Source organism: Lineus longissimus, chromosome 4 (genome assembly GCF_910592395.1).
Source record: "Lineus longissimus chromosome 4, tnLinLong1.2, whole genome shotgun sequence".
Lineage (NCBI taxonomy): Eukaryota > Metazoa > Nemertea > Pilidiophora > Heteronemertea > Lineidae > Lineus > Lineus longissimus.
This window is the reverse complement of record NC_088311.1, coordinates 25,168,180-25,184,545: the sequence shown is the minus strand read 5'-3', so window position 1 is coordinate 25,184,545 and position 16,366 is coordinate 25,168,180. Positions and strand designations below refer to the sequence as shown.

Here is a 16,366-nt window from a genome sequence, read left to right as displayed (position 1 = left end):
TCGAGTGCCGTCGTAAAGGTAAACAAACATGGCGGTGGAAATTTTTTAGAGCTGTCACTTTTCATTTTCATTGTGCCTTTATTCCTAAAATATCTCGTTGAGTCCGCCTTTACAATCTGGTAATTAATTAACATCCGAGTATTACATAAAAGGCACATGGTACATATTTGTTGTACTGAAAAATCCATCGTCGAGAGCAGAATCTTAGTCGTTTTGGCTGGATCCGCCATAGGCCTACTGATACTCACTCAGTCTCAGTCACTCACTGCAGAGTGCAAGTGCAAGGCCAACACTAACAGTGCAAGACTCAAGTGTGGTCAACTATAATTTGGTCCAAGATGTTCAGAAATCATGAAAATCGATCTCATTTTCTTAATTGCTCTTGGATTTTCATCAAACCTACCTCAAAATAAATTGATGGTTGCAGCGTCCCTGCATTTTAATTCATTCAAAACTAAGAGACTAAGTTCATTCCGGCCACAACTGCTCCAGAAAACTGCCTGATGACCAGTGATGTTCCAGCGTAGGAAATTTTGATACACACAATTTGCACAGGGGTTTGCGCCATTGAAGAAATGCCATGAAAAATGATGTTGGACCAGCTCCAGGCGCTCTATTGCAAGTAGCGTCATCATGACGATTGACGTGCCATGTTTGACACATGCATTAAGCATTGGGGCTAATATGCTGCACAAAATCATCATTTTCTGGAGCGGTTGTGGTTGGAATGAACTTTTGAATGGATTAAAATGCAGGGACAAGCTGTAACGCTCAATTTGAGGTAGGTTTGATGAAAATCAAAGTGCAATTGTGAAAATGAGAGCGATTTGCAAGATTTCTGAACATCTTGTTTGCCCTTATTTAAAAATGTTGGCACTCATTTCAGAATTACTGCAGAAATGTATTCCCGGGCCCATTTATTGATAGAGAAAGAATATGAAGACTTTCTTGAGGACAAACCCTGGGTAAGTAAGACTAAGCTCAAATAAGACCATGCACTGCAGCATTCTTTTGGAGTAAACAAGGACAAGCTTCTAAGATTACCCATTAGCTTTGCATATTTGAGGACATTTATCAAATAGCTTAGCTCTAAATAGCCTGAAAGTAAACCCTACTGATGCATTGGCTCTTGTATAAAGTTTGAATTCTAAGATCAATGAGCTTTGAAAACCAAGGACACTATGGCAGTGTGTATGCAGCATAATACACTTCTTACATTACAAGTGTTGTTGTTAGGAAATCAATTTCTTTTAAATACTGATGTGACTGAAAGAACTTTAAAAGATCTTTTGTTATTCCTTCTTCAGTCAGTGCATAACAGCTTCCCTATTTTCCTTTCAGGGGATCGAAGCCCATCCATTACGAGATGACAGCCTTTTTGAATGGACAGCCAAGATACAGGGCTTAAAACGAACACTGTGGGAAGGTATGAGTATCATTTAGTTGTTCTCACCCTGTACCAACTGGAAAAATAGCTGTTAGTTCTGAGTTGATGTAAAGACACATTTGGTGTAAAATCTAATAATACCATGTATCTTTCATTTCAGGAGGTGTGTTTCGAATCTACATTAAATTTGATGAGAACTACAAATTAAGACCACCGCAAGTTTGTTTCCATACCATTCCCTTTCACCCAAACAGTAAGTGCAGAATTATTCTGTCATCAAAGCTTTGGAATCAATATTTTTAGGTCAAAGTTAAACCCAAGGTCAGTTCAAGCTGTATATGCTTCGGAGATCTGGAAGCGGCCATTGACGTTCCATCCCGCCATGATATTAAGGTGGCCATAATTGGTGAGAAATAGTGATTGCAATGATAACCACTGTAGGAAATACTGCAGAATAATATAAGAGAAGAAAAAGTTGTGACAGTCATCTCCTCGTCTAACTTTTCTGCATTTATCTTTCAGTTGACATGATTACAGGAAAGCCATGTATTGAGTTCTTAGATGATTTTAACAAGTGGACTGACTCTTATCAGATAGGGTACATCCTCCTAGCTGTCCAGGTGAGCACTGTTTTTATTCACAACTTCAAATCGCTTCAAAGGTTGAGGTGGTGAAATGCGAGAGAGGAAACCAGCTAACTTGTCGGGCTGCAAATGAGAGCCAGAACTTTTAATGACTTTCTGAAAAAGTGTCCATTTAAAGGTGATAACTTGACATTCATGTACTCTATAGAGAACCAGTCCTGGACCTCAGTTTTCAAATTGCACCCCCAATAAGTTGTGATTTCACCAAATCGCTTGATTTAGGATTAGCAGTTGCTCTCGTAGAGGTGACATTGTGTCGTATATCCTTTGTTACTCACCTAGTGTTGAAGAGACCCGAAGTGGTTTACATTGACAATTTATGATTTCCTTTTACAGAATTTGCTTTCCAACCCTGTTCTAAACAATGCCGTCAATACAGATGCTGTAGACATGATCATGAACAACCCTCACGCCTATAAACAAATGGTACTTGACTGTGTGTCAGCAAGCCAAAGAATTGAAGGTCAGTGGAAAGTTTCACTTGTGTAATCTTGTAAATACCTTCACTGGACTTGAATGTCGTGTTATGTCTACTGTGTGGTAGCTCAGTAGATAAGCATGGTGACAGAGGTTTTACATCAAGAATGTTTATGGATCATGACAAAGCTCTTCCCAGAAGCTTGTTTTTAATTGCATTTTTTGCCAAAGGTCAAAGTTTCTTCAAACAGATGTTTTCCCTTTCAGCTGGCTTGCATCCCCATGTTGACACCACAGCCAGAGTGAGATTCCAACCAGTTGAGCAGAGGCAGACACCCAGGTCAAGCAAAACGTCTCATGTCCCACCCAAAGTTTACAAATTGTCCTTTGAAGATTATCATTTAACTTGGTCAGGGATGGCTACGTCTGTTCCGAAAGCTGACATGAAAAATCCATGTAAGTTTTGCCAGGAAACGATTCTGAATCCTTCATGAAGTGGCCAGCAACTCTCGCGGACTAAATTATTAGTGCTAAATCTTCCTCAACTTCTCAATGCGGTTGCTGGACACCCAAGTTCACATACTGAAATAAGGCAGGGAACTGAGGTTTGGTCTGACAACTTCTTACTCTTTTTCTCTCTTGACGGTGGTGCCTGTGGAGAGTGGATGGTCTTGTCTACGCAGATGTCTCTCTCCAAATGGTCATAAGGGCACTGTGTAATTGGCATAGATATCATTGATCACATTGATAATGTCATTCTCACATGCTGTTCCTAAAAACTGTGGCAGCCTTCAACAAACTAACAGGGAGCCATGCAAGACCCCTCCTCCCTTCTCTTTCACTTTGACCTTCTAGAGAAAGTTGCCTTTTGTTTTTCAGTAATAGAAGCAATCCATGATGACCCAATGTTACAGAAGACTCACATGACATTACCAATGGATGATCTCCAGCTTCAGATGTCCAAACAACTAGAAGAGTAAGTTCAGTGAGAAGTTTTTAAATGTTGAGATCTGTTATTCATAAAGTAAGTAATGCATTCTGTGATAATCACTGACACCATGAAAAAATCAAGTTGGTAGTTCTGTTGTGCATAAGAAGAATCGTAGGGTGGTGCATTGAGGCAAGGCAGCATTAGTTACTGGCCCAATGTCTTATAGAATATTTGTGGATGAAGTGGACATGAGTTTGGAATCTATTTCATATTTGACCACCAACTACTGCCACTCCTTGGGTGACTAAATGACCATCAATGGGGAGTTTCTCAGACAGTGATTGGCTGGTGGCCATGTTTGGAAGTCTCTGTTCCGATTGACTATTCACTTGTTTGCTATAGAGTTTGTCTGATACTTTTTCTTCCTTCAGTCATAATACTCTGATGTACGGGAAATTCAATATGAAGTCAAGTCGAAATGATGAAGATGATAAACTGGCAAAAATCAACCAAATGAGGAAGATTTATTTACCAAAGAGAGGAGCAACAAGTAAGTCGGATACCATTCAATAAATCCTCATCTTTGTCGGCCCAGTTTGTCAAGTGATGTCACCCGGGAGACTGAGGGCACAAAATAGGGCCAAGGAAATAGGGACCAGGATTTTGTCTTCTGAAGTGGACAGGTTTGAGTTGCTTGCAGGTAACACATGTCCCAGCATTCAACAGCTCATCCATGAGGCCAAGCTTTCAAAGTGCTACTGAAAACATGGCTCTTTATTGGAATGTTTTGTAGACACCTTTGAGGTGGGACAAGATGACTTGGATATGCATTATTGATATGTCATGTTGTTCCTCTTTCAGGTGTTTCTGAATCTAGTACACAACCCATCGTCTCAAATGCTCAGAACACCGAGGAACATCAAAACGTGCTGAATCTCCAACGGGAGAAAACAGACTTGCCATTTGATAAGGAAGTGGATGAACTTGTTGCTTGGACTGCTAAACTTGACGAGGACACCTTGTGATCAATGTTAAAGAGAACTTGCATCCCTGCATGAGAGCACCCTTATCCCCACCTAACTTGACTTCTCTTCAATACTGGAACCTGAAATATTAATGCATCGTGACACAGAAGACTTGAGGTTGCATTGCCCTCTGCACCATCTTGCGAGTACTACTACAAATGTACTTGTCAAGGTGTTTTGGATGTGTTGGGGCAGGATGCATGCACTCGGAATGGAGTCTTGGTTCCACAAGGCCCAGGAATTCGTTACGTAGATCCAGCCTGGACATTCATATCATGGATCCATTTGTGTCTCTTCATTACAGAGTCCGTGGTAAATGCAAAGAACTAACTGACCAGAAGGAGTTAAACAAATCAGGTATATGTTTTAAACAAATTTATTTTGTAAATAGTTATTTACAGCAGATCTGTACATATCACGGTTTCTATCTGTAGTTTTTGTTACAATAAAGTACATTTGAAATTATCAGCCGAGTTTAGTATTTCAAGAATAAGGACTGATTACAACCACAGAAACCTCCATATTAACATGAACTACCTGAAGTTTGAAGAAATGCGTTGAAAGAAAGACAGGTCAAAGGCTCTGGAACCATTTGATATGCGAGGTGTTTTAACAGTCCCAGTTCTGCAAGTGTCATCCCTCCTCCAATATGAATGCAAGACACACAGATCATGCTTCAATTTTCAAAGGGTTTTCCTTCATTCTTGGTTGTATACATGGTCACTTCCAGAGAAGTTCTCAAAATGTGCACACCCAAGGTAACATGGAATACTGGCATACCTTTGCATGTTGCAACTATGCTGCAACAACACTCCCAACAGCCATGTCTGAGCACATTAGTAACTTGGCATTCAGAACAAGTCGGAACACACTCATAAAAATCAAATGATTTAATTCAATCAATTCAATTCAGACTAGCTTATCTCATTGAGAGTCCAAATATGTTGATATCGCCATCTTCACCAACAGTAGCACAGTACAACATTCAAGTCCTTAAATAAGCTACAGCATCAGTGAGGTGTTGGTTTATGTCCATCCACATAAAAGTTTCTAGTAGCATTTGGTAAAGTCACTTCTATTCCATCCAATTCCTTGGTTAATATGATCTGGCAGCCTGAAAATAAGGATGGAAAAAACATTAGTTCATACAAAACCATGATGACAAGAGGAGTTTTTCAGTGGATTTTAAAGTTGAAACTGTCTTGTTTATGTAGAAAATGAATGTATTCTTTAGATTTTAAGTTTCACACATGAACAACAGCACTTACCAAGACGTGAGTTTTCCTGTAAACCAAAAGCAAGATCTAACATATCCTCCTCTCTGAAAATTAAGAAAAAATAACGATTTCTTTAATCATGAAGTTGATACAGAAACAGGTTTCATTTGTCTTCAAGTCAGATAAAATAACATGAACATCGCACAATTTCATACCAATTGCTGTAGCAAGACAACTTTTGGGGGAAAGTCAAATTTTGATGCATATTTCTCAAGCCACTATGTCCTTCATAGTGCATAATCAGAATATGAGTCTACGACAGTCCACCCTGTAGGAGGCTCAACCCTCCACTTAGGAGGCAAAGCAAAGTCATAGCCCTTGAAATCCTGTCTTTCATTCACCACAGTCAAAAAAAAGAACCCAATTACCGGTAGAAAAATTTTAGAAGGCCACATGTACTTACTCTTCATACGGTTCAGGTAACTTTTCAAAATACCCCTCCTTGACATAAACATGGCATGTGGAGCATGCAAGAGATGCTTCACAGGCACCTGGAGAAGATTAAAAAAACACGTTACTCAAAAACCTGTGACTGAACATTCCAAAGGCCTGGTATAATGATGATGATGTCTCATCTGGTGTAGTTAAGTTGTATATTCCTTGGGAGAGAATAGACGAAGCATGCTTAAAGAATCTCTTCTCCACCAACCTTCCAAGTCGATGTCATACCGATGTGCCAAATACATCACATTATCACCAACTTTTCCCCTGATTTTTATCTTGTCTCCATCACGGTCAATGTATGTGATGTTCACTCTGGAAAACAAATTCAAGCATCAGCAAAGAAGGGAATCAAAATAGAGTTGTGACAGAATATGTTGAAGATCTACACAAATCGGAGAATGACGTTTCACTAAGAGGCTCATGGAGCACTATTCATAAACTAATCCTTACACATCATCTTCTGATTTCGGGTCTTCCATTTCCTTCTTGCCTGGCTCATCATCACACCTTAAAGGACCTAGAAAGATTAAGGTAATTTAGGAATTACATTAAGGATCAAAATATCAGCTCACATGCAGGGTGATCTGACGATGTGGAGCCAGACACCAAGAGAAGTCGTGAGCGCCTGTTTGACTACAGTTTCAGCAGTAGTATAGGCCCTTTAACGATACACACGTACACACCACCTGGGGTCGGGAAAGCAAAACATCTTTACATTACAATAGGTCTTCATGGTCAAAGGCATATTTGACCGTCAAGATTTGGTGTAAAGATGTTTGGTTGTCATGTACCCATGTGACACCGACTGATACTAGTGATAGTGATAGTGAAACTGAAAAAGTAGTCCTAACGTCATTTGTCAAGAAGTGCGATGATCGATGTCAATTGCGATGATTGATGTCAAGTCTAGCCAGGATTGCGAGAAATCGGAGAACTGAGACAGCCAACTTATATCACGATGGTTTTTGGACAGTTTAAACGTCCTCAGCATCCGACAATAAGTCACCTATGAATAATACACACTGAACCCTCTATACTGTCCGACATTTGACACTACCGGTGGGAAAGATCATCATACCAGAAAAAGTAGAGAATGTCAAGGTGTTTCCTCTTCCAGTCAGCAAGGGCATTGTCATATCTCTGCTCCGACGCTGAACATTACGCATCTGTTGCCATTTTGAGTACGTTTGAAGACCAAATCGACAAGTTTTCCGCAGGAAATTCATGCTTTTTGCCAATTCAGATGGGTATCCGGTCGTTTCGCTCCATGACCTTTTCGCCCCCAGTTGTTTCGCTCCAAATCGTAGTCGTTTCGCGCCAAATCGTAGTCGTTCCGCTCCAAATCGTAGTCGTTTCGCTCCTTGGGACTTGGGGATGGTTTCGAAGCTGGGCAAGTGGGTTAATGGAGACAGCCCGGTGTACCAAACTTCCCCAATGACTTACTTGCCCTGTGCCGACATAGTCACTCGGGTGCCTTACATAAAGTAACAGACTCTTGGTAGCTTTGTCTCTCTAATAATGCCAGTTAGAATAAATCTTACCGTAAATGATGTGTGTAAAGGATATGAAATTAATGAGAGGCTACAGTATCCTTTAACATTTAGATATTTGATCACAAGATACACTTACCAGATTTTAGAAACTTTCTGACCTTTACTGGTGTAGATGAAAAAGAATTAGTCCTGGTGTCCGATACTGATGGATGAATGGCAGAATTGACTGAGAGACCCACTTGTGCAGGAAGAAACACCAAAGCATTTATTGTGTAATTATTTGGTAATAAATATCAATCAAAGCCACTGAAACACCTAATTGTGGTTGGTAGCAAACTTTTCAGTAGTAGAGGCAAACGATTTGGCTAGATTGTTGATTTTTCATGGATATGTCATGCATAGAGAAGCAAGATCAGGCATCTGAACGCGATCACTATCAAGATTTTCCATGAATTGGGGGAGGAGGGGATGCGTCTGGGGCACCTCTTGGATCCGCGTCTGCGTTTCACAACCTAGTAGGCTCATTTCAAACAATAAAGACACAAGCCTTGGATGAGGTTGCCATTTATCCCATCGATCACGCCTTTATATTCGAAACTTTATACAATTCCGATTTATTTTGTCAGTGTTGACATACTGTAGTGTTGTCAGTGTTGTCAGTGTTGACATACTGGTGGTAACATTGAAGTTACCATGCTGACAGAAAACCTCTGATCAATGCAACACTCAGATTTGAACATCGTTATGATAATAGGTTAATTGCGGATATAACTGGCAATTTGCTGGCTATATGGGTCCGTGTCTGGTGAACTACCCGCATTGCGCCTCTCAATAATTTGTATGCTGTAAGGTTGCCAGCACCCACATACCATTGGTGGAAACTCCGAGATAGTGCTCTGACGAAATTTCGGGAGACACAGGGTGTTGCCGTGGAAACCAACAGTATTGATCTGGTGCTGCTGTTACATTATGAATGGCACTAAAACTGAAAATTGTCCTATTGGGATTGGGTCTGCGAGAAGTGACGTCGGCGCAACAGACAGGGAATAGATCGAGGGTGTTCTATTCGTGGAAGAGCTTACTAATTTTCATATTGCTGGAACGACTATAGTTCCGCCATGAAAGTCGCCAGCTAAAGTCAATTCTAAACGAGTGGAGTTAATGTCGGCCGTGTTTTCTTACTTTTCGCAGCAATGGCGTTAGTGTTACAACTCAAGTATGCGGAAAATCTTCGCGGGAAAGCAGATCGTCTGGCTAAGGTTTCCTTCAGAGGTAAGTGACTTCTTTCAAAGTTTGGCCACCCCCGCCATAATGACATGAAAGTTGTTTGACGAGATGTTGGAGTGTTAACATTTGATAATGGGTTAACCCTACCAGTTCAGTATCATTTTGGTTCATTCAAGTAATTATTTCAAAGCAAATTTTTACCACTTGATAATAGCTTGATTGTTGTGGACAAAATCTTTTGAAATGATTGTGAAAGTTATAGCGGGGAAGCGCAAAAGTTGGAGATAAAAGCAGGTTGATGGCCAATTGGTTGTAGACATAGTTGAATAAGCAATCCAGATGAGGTCACGAATTGGGTTTGGAGCTTCACTGAAAAAACGTCTCTTATAACTTTTAATCTTAAATGCCTATGGCCTTGATCACTATTGAGACCTTGATTGCTGAAATTTTTATAATAATAAAGTTGGAAGTTGGATTGTTAATGAAGTTGGGTTTGAGGACTTTTAGATATCATTGCAAATAAACGGGCCACGGCATCAGTCATTTTAGCTACAATATTGATTCCGTCAAATCTGGTATGCTTTGCTACCATGTGACGTTTGCTTTGTGTCCATGTTGTGTATCATTTTATTCTATTCCATCTTCTTGATAAATAGTTAATGGCATCTGTAAAAAGCTCGTTCTCAGATAATGTCTTACCCTTAAATGATTTTGCTACATTTAAGTTGGGACGTGCAAAACTAACGGCAATCAGTGTACCAGAAGAGAGTACAAATATGCCATAACGACTGGAATAACTATATCTTGTATATGTATTATTCCATTACTATATTGACCAATTTTCCCATCAACTCGGGACCTGTCTAATGTACAGTGCAATCACGGCCATTCGCATAGAACGATGTTGATCAACTAGCAATGTTTACATCCATCCTCTCATGGTTTAATTAGCTAATTACTGACTCAGCTGTATCGGGTTCTCATACCCGTTGAATCCTTTGACAGGCATTTCGTTCTTAAAGTATCTGTTTTTGGTACTTGAAGGTCTTGATGAGGTTTAAAGACTTCCACACTTCCATACTTAGTCTTTATCAACTCGTGTTATTAGGGAAACTTGCTCATAATTGTTTGTACAGCAGTTTTATGAAGTTGATCCTGAGCTCCACCTCATTAAGGACGACTTCAGAGAAAATGCCCCTGATAAAAGGGCCATCGAACGGAATGATAATGAACAAAATGATACACTAGTTACATTCATGAAATTCCTGCTAAAGGGACAGGTTTCCAAATGTTGATTTTGGCCAAGGATATTTTGGTTATCTTATTGCTGTTGAAGATTCGAATATCGCAGCGGGTCGCTTGTCCAGAATTCTCATTTTCCAATAACACAGCTTGCGGCTTATCCTCTTTTTCCCTCCATGAGATATTGATGCTGACGTCACAGGTCTTTTGCTCCCGGTGGGACGCGGAAATCGTCTGAATTGATAAAAAGCAGTAATAATGTAAGATTGATGCAGTCCAGAGTAAAATGGCTATGGTGACAGGAAGTGATGGTGTTTAATCAATTTTTGATAAGCGATATTTCCTCTCATAATGAAATGCCTTAACCTGTACTTTTAAGTAGATGACCGCCTGTCCTTGGAAACGCTCGACTTTGCCGTTTCATCACGCTCGTCACATCGTTGAAGACATCTGAAATTCAAATGAGCACAGTCATTGGCTCGTCGGTAAAGGAGATATAGATGTGCCTTCATCTCCCTCGTCTCATTACCCATGTGTCTTCAAGAGTTGAGACGGCGATTCTAATAATTGGATGAGACACATTTTTCATCAAATGACAATTATGCCACACCTTGTATTAACACTTTAATTCTTGTATGTGATTGCTGTCCTTACTTGATTTAGATGATGCTGGCAGTCACATAAGTTGTGAAAGAATTGCTATATGCATCAGAGTTAGCAGTTCCTGTGAAGGAGAAGGCTTGACGCTATGCCACCCTATACTATCGAGCGTTACAAGGTTTACGCTCAAGGTTTCCGAGATGTATGCAAAGGAAGTACGGGTTACAAACCTGATCTTTCACGACCACCAGTGCAAGACAACACAGATGCCACAGTCATAAGGTTAAATGAGGGTTCTCTGGATATGCTTGGCTAGCATTCATGAAGTTAACATATTTTGTGTTGAGAACACAGATATTTTAGCCACTTTTCTGTGCTCACTTTCGGGTGTATATTTACAGCGGCCTCTTCACTGGAACACTCTAAACTATACTTTAGTGCTAGCTTGGCATTATCTCAAAAAGCACTAAGAACAATTGTCCTTTTTATGACCTAATCCTGTGGTTCATATTTGTTTGTAAGTGCATGTCCATTCATTGGAATTGGCTCAGCATAGAGGGGTAGCTGTTTAAGGTCATGGCTACTTATTCCATAATGCCACCTTGGATACACAGTTAATTGCACGGTCAATTATCTTGCCGATTGACCATCATGAAAGTTATACTCTAATCAGTGGGTTTGTTTTTGTAAAGTATATATTTGTGAGATTCAGTATGACACATAGTACAACTCAATGGTATCCATTTTATCATTAGTGGGAGGTTTTTTCCGACTTCTTAGCGGTTTCTCTAACCGTTTTCTGATTTATCCGACAAAAGTCCGACTTTTCCTGAAAGGTCGGATTTCTAGAAAACCTGTGAAAAATACCAGGGCCTCCCAAAATAGGGCATTGAAGATCAAAACCCTTTGTTGAATAGGGTTAATGAGGTGTGAACCTAACACTCTGAGTGACCTATAGTTTAATGAGCTAATCAGTATTCACACGCGGAGTTTGGCTCACAACTCATTAACCCCATTCATCATACGCCTCTGATCTTTACTGTCCTTTTTTTCACAGGCTGTTTTTAGAAATCCAATCTTTCAGGGATGAGTCGGACAATGTCGGCATTTTTGTCGGATAAATCAGGAAAAAGTAAGAGAAACCGTTAAAAAGTAGGAAAGAGCCTCTTGCGAGTGTATGCAACGTTTCGTTATCTACTTGCAAGGCGGCTGTGGCTGACGATGGTTAAGACCACTGCCTGCCATCTATTAGACTGAGGTTCGACCTTAGGCCAGCTCAGACAAAACGCGCCATGTTCTGGGTTTATCTGTGAGCACTTCAACTTCTCCTTTCTCCCCAAGGGCCTGATCCCCACAATGAGTGTGGCAGAAAAGGTGCTGTTTTGATACTTTGTAACATATATTTTTAGATAAATTGTTTGAACGAAAACTGTGCAAAAATAATGAAACTCTGAGATGATTTGTAATTGTCAGTTTTTATTGTTCGCTTCGTTGCTTTAGAAAGGTGATAGGCAGTCGTTACTATTTGTGACTATTTATTCAAGCAAAAACAAACTCTGAACGATGGAAACAAAGCATTGGCAGCTTGATCGAGTCCATGTAGGAGTATTTGATCAATCCATCATTGTCTATCGCACAAAAATCTCCCAGCTTCTACCTACACAGCATTGTGCTATGTACTTTGACAACATATATTGTAACTTTGCTGGCGTGACGAAGCATTGTAGCCATGCGACATTGCGGCATCGCTTAGCAGCCGCTGGTGCTGTTGGTTTATGTTGACAATATTGTTAATTTCATGCTGCATGCTGCGAGCAGCAATACACGGTGAGAGCATCCATTGTTTTATTGATGTTCCATATACCGGTAATTTATTTGTTGCTTTCGCTGTTTCATCTGCCTTCCAGGTTGATCCCATTTGGTGATGAGCGACTCTTTAAAACATCTTGCAAAATTAATTCAACAATTCATTCAGATCAGCCAGAGTGAGCTGCTTAATTAATTCACCTATGCATTTAGATCAAACGGTGTGAGCTGCAAAATGAATTCACCAATTCATTCAGATTAGATCGACAACTATTATAGTTGTTCACCGCCTCTCCATGTTCTTGTCCTGTTCTCAAACAAGCGACTAGGGTCTTGTAAAAGATTAGGAATCCAAAGTTGGCAAAGTTGCTTGTCTTCACTTTTAGGTAGACACACTTTCGTTTCCGCTGCCATGAAATCTAATGATTAAGGCAGAGTTGAAATATTCACGAGCTTTGAGATCGTGTTTGTCTCCGAAATCACATCTGGCAATGACAGTCCCGAAATGTCATTTTACCAACTAAAAGTCCCTTTGAAATTTCATGTTTGCAACCGTAATACCTGCACAAATTTAGAACTATGCAAATAACGAAAGTGATTTCAGCAGCATATTCATCTGACGTCAGCTATGAGCGTTGACTTCGGCTGCTTTCTTCATACCTCTAAATGAATATGAAATCAAGATGATTCATGCTTCACCTTAACTGCAGCACTTTTTGCACCATAGAGTTCCTCTGCTTTTGACTTAATAGGGAGCTGATTCTTCATACATATTTAATGCGCACCAACTTGAGGAGGAAAATCAATGCGTTGGTTATTACATTTGCTGTGGGACTCAATAACATTTCCACATATATTCACAAGTAATATCGAAACTCAAGTATATAGGAATGTCAACATATCCCATATGATGTTGCCCGCATTTGTCAAGAGGAGGTCATGTGACGGGACGCAGTGGAGGCTAGGTCCTGATCATTTCAGAGAGTCTGCCGTAAAGATATTTTTTCAATCTGTTTGCCCAACCAGCAGTTTTTTCTTTCTAGTTCGCTGCTACTACATCATAACTGTGGCTGTAACATAAAAACATTCTGCTGCTTCAGAATGTCTGTTAGTGTATCTTGATGAAAGGAGTTGGCCTAACCAATCCTTGCGTCTGCCACGTCATGTAACAATACTTACATAGAATATGTACATTGAATTCCAGAAGTTGGGTCGCAGTGTTGAGAATGTACCTTATCACTAGCTTTTGCCATCCGTTTTCAGTTCTGTGACAAGCCAGGCGTGCTTCCTCAATCTTTGAGTCGGCCAACGTTGAAAGAGTAAACAGTGCAGTCGCAGTGTTGAATATTTACTTTCCAAGATATACTTCACAATTGTCTTCTCATCTGCCTCTCATGCTTCCAGTGCTCCATTCCACGGCAAAGGGTGTTCCTGGCTCAATCAATCTTTTATTTCCCATGAGCATTCGTATAGAATAAACGGCTGTTACAGTATCGGATGTTGCATGCGATGAGAAATTCCAGTGACTTATTTCAAATTAACTTCATGCTCTTTGTCATTTGCGAAATTGTCTCTTGGGATATTGATGCTCTACGGTACAAATTCAGGCTTCGTAGGTGTGCACTTCGATGCTAAGTTACCGGTACAAATTCAGGCTTCGTAGGTGTGCACTTCGATGCTAAGTTACCGGTATCAATTGAAAACATCAAAATTCGAATCATGTTGATGGCGAGGCGTCTTTAAGATATGTTTCATCAAAGCTAACTCTAGTAATCATAACTTAATGATGTGAGTTTTTGCTGTGAGCTTTTCCATGTGGCGGGGTGATGAGACTTGTCAGTTGTCGTATATGATTCAAAATAACATTGCCTGACAAAATATAAATGTCGGAGCCTAGATTGTAGAACTGAGATGAAGAAGAAGAAGAAATCTAATGCTACTGTTGACATTTCCAATATCTAAAAGTTCAGTAGGCTCACAGATAAAAACATTCAGTTAAGTACATGTAGTTTCTAGATATGACTGAAAAACGTTTTGAAACAAAAACTTGCTCGCGAAACATCACCGCCATATATCGATCAAACTTTCGCAAAGATGAATAACAAGTGTATCTATATAATTACATGAGATGATTAGATGATATATCAACCAGTTGGGTGGTGGCTGGTTGAGCTTATATTGTGCAGTATGGTCATGATATGGATTATCAATGGGTCTGATACTGTTCATTTATCACAAAAAGAAGTAAGCGTTTTATGTTATTTAACCAGCACCTCACGGTCGTCAACACGGGGTGTGGGTGGGATGTGTGTGTGTGTGTGGGGGGGGGGATCTTCTTAGTTTGGGCCGAGAAATTTTGCACTAAATCAGAATATACATGTAAGTGCTATTGCAAGAGATCAGTTTAAATTTTGTTTCTGCAGCAATGATGTCATTAGCGTTACAAGCCGCTTGCAGTGTCTTCAAGGTTAAATCGAATGTACATCCATGTTGTTCTTCATATATCATTCTGTTTTGACAGCATAACCTGTAAGTGCCACACAGACGAGCGATGTTTGACCTGCGATTGTGACAAAAAGATCTCTCGTCTGTGAAAACCGGCTTGGGTTTAATATTGATGCAAGTGGCATGGCCAATTCTTGTTGCAGGCATCTGAGATGATCACCGCAGATGAGCTAACTTTGTTGCATGCAATGTTGATCACAAGAACATTATTCTAACAGTTTCAATGTTTTATGGTTGCTTGTAACCAGCCATCATGTAGGTCAATGTTTAAGCTGTGTTTTAGCTCTCGGTTCCATGGGGATGACATTTATATCGTAGAGCATGACTCAGTAGGTAGTGGGTGATGGGGGGTAATAGGAGTGCATTTTCTATGAAATGTACAGATGGGAATTACCGATTTTTATTACCACCCACAAGCCATTATTCATCTAGGGTTTCAGATCTCTCGGGCAAAAACAGCGGGAAGAACAGCCAGGTTCATAGCAGGTGGCTTTAATTGAGAATTGGTTTCATGTTCCTTTACAGAAGGCAGTTACTGTGTCTATTTGGCGTTATGCTTACTCATAACAGGTAATAGCTAATGCAAAGGAGAAACTCTGTTATTATTATTGCCTGTCACTCTCGAACAATCCGACACCCAATCCAATATTGAGTTACACATCGAGAACATCATCTCTCCTTGCACATTGGATAGGAGAGAATGAGTTTTGACACCAACCAACTTGATGAGCAAACTCTGCAAAAGGAGCTGTACAGTATTCAGATTCCAACCCCGTGAAGTTGGGGACAAGAGATAAAGCTGCCTGGCTGAACACAGCTGATGTCATATGGAATATTATAGTGCTGACGCTGACCATCCTGGTCTGCTGGTGATGGTTGACCAAATTACCAACATCTGGCCACAACAAGTATGGTAATCGGGTGAGTCTACTCCATGAGCTTTCACCGGAAATGTAGGCAATCGTTATGACAAGATAGGTTGACCATTGGCAGACGTTTAGTCTGGTCCATGAGGTACCTTACATGAAAATAATTGAACATCCTGCTCCAGCAAAGCACAAGGTGACCTGTCGCACTGAAAATGAAGGTTGCTACTGTCCTGAAATCGTCTAAAGGAATGGAACTGAATGGCAGAGACATTAGTGTCAAATACAGATAGCCCTATTCAAAGATCTCTTGAATCACCAGCTCCGGCTGCACTCCAGTAACATCCCCGACTACCAGACCATCGTGCAAGGGTAAAGTCTTTAGTTGCCATGTTGAGCTGACCACAGACACAGTGAATGAGATGAGAGAGGCTGGTTAACAGATAAACCGGTAATCACAACATCCTCGGTCAGAACTATCAGTCTTTAGAACAAGAACACG

General features: G+C 40.3%; 3 protein-coding genes across 3 annotated transcripts in view; 2 read left to right on the top strand and 1 right to left on the bottom strand.

Moving 5' to 3' along the window:
* Window positions 1–29: 29 nt before the first annotated feature.
* Window positions 30–4,869, top strand: LOC135487083 (ubiquitin-conjugating enzyme E2 U-like). The gene is made up of 10 exons (XM_064770427.1): window positions 30–119; window positions 887–965; window positions 1,342–1,426; window positions 1,548–1,640; window positions 1,910–2,007; window positions 2,368–2,494; window positions 2,716–2,904; window positions 3,328–3,424; window positions 3,811–3,929; window positions 4,241–4,869. Exons 2-10 carry the CDS (start codon window positions 900–902, stop codon window positions 4,402–4,404), a joined length of 1,038 nt encoding a protein of 345 aa, XP_064626497.1. The 5' UTR covers window positions 30–119; window positions 887–899; the 3' UTR covers window positions 4,405–4,869.
* On the bottom strand, window positions 4,765–7,377 carry LOC135487085 (adrenodoxin-like protein 1, mitochondrial). The gene is made up of 6 exons (XM_064770429.1): window positions 7,204–7,377; window positions 6,576–6,642; window positions 6,331–6,437; window positions 6,085–6,172; window positions 5,673–5,725; window positions 4,765–5,518 (listed from the first exon to the last, which is right to left on the bottom strand). The coding sequence occupies exons 1-6, from the start codon at window positions 7,349–7,351 to the stop codon at window positions 5,415–5,417; spliced, it is 567 nt and encodes a 188-aa protein (XP_064626499.1). The 5' UTR covers window positions 7,352–7,377; the 3' UTR covers window positions 4,765–5,414.
* A 1,125-nt stretch (window positions 7,378–8,502) lies between these two features.
* Window positions 8,503–16,366, top strand: part of LOC135487074 (otoferlin-like) — a 119,196-nt gene continuing 111,332 nt past the window's right edge. The window contains exon 1 of the mRNA XM_064770410.1: window positions 8,503–8,890. Within this exon, the coding sequence (XP_064626480.1) occupies window positions 8,812–8,890 (79 nt within the window). The 5' untranslated portion in view covers window positions 8,503–8,811. The remainder of the gene's footprint in view (window positions 8,891–16,366) is intronic.

Bases quoted from the DNA above. Each gene is read 5' to 3' on its own strand.
- LOC135487085 (XM_064770429.1), bottom strand. From the start codon at position 7,351: ATGAATTTCCTGCGGAAAACTTGTCGATTTGGTCTTCAAACGTACTCA. The intron at 6,438-6,575 runs GTAAGGATTAGT...TTTGTTTTCCAG, and splicing joins CCGAAATCAGAAGATGATGT to AGTGAACATCACATACATTG. The intron at 5,726-6,084 runs GTAAGTACATGT...CTTAATTTTCAG, and splicing joins TTACCTGAACCGTATGAAGA to AGAGGAGGATATGTTAGATC.
- LOC135487083 (XM_064770427.1), top strand. From the start codon at position 900: ATGTATTCCCGGGCCCATTTATTGATAGAGAAAGAATATGAAGACTTT. The intron at 2,495-2,715 runs GTCAGTGGAAAG...TTTCCCTTTCAG, and splicing joins AGCAAGCCAAAGAATTGAAG to CTGGCTTGCATCCCCATGTT. The intron at 3,425-3,810 runs GTAAGTTCAGTG...TTCTTCCTTCAG, and splicing joins ATGTCCAAACAACTAGAAGA to TCATAATACTCTGATGTACG.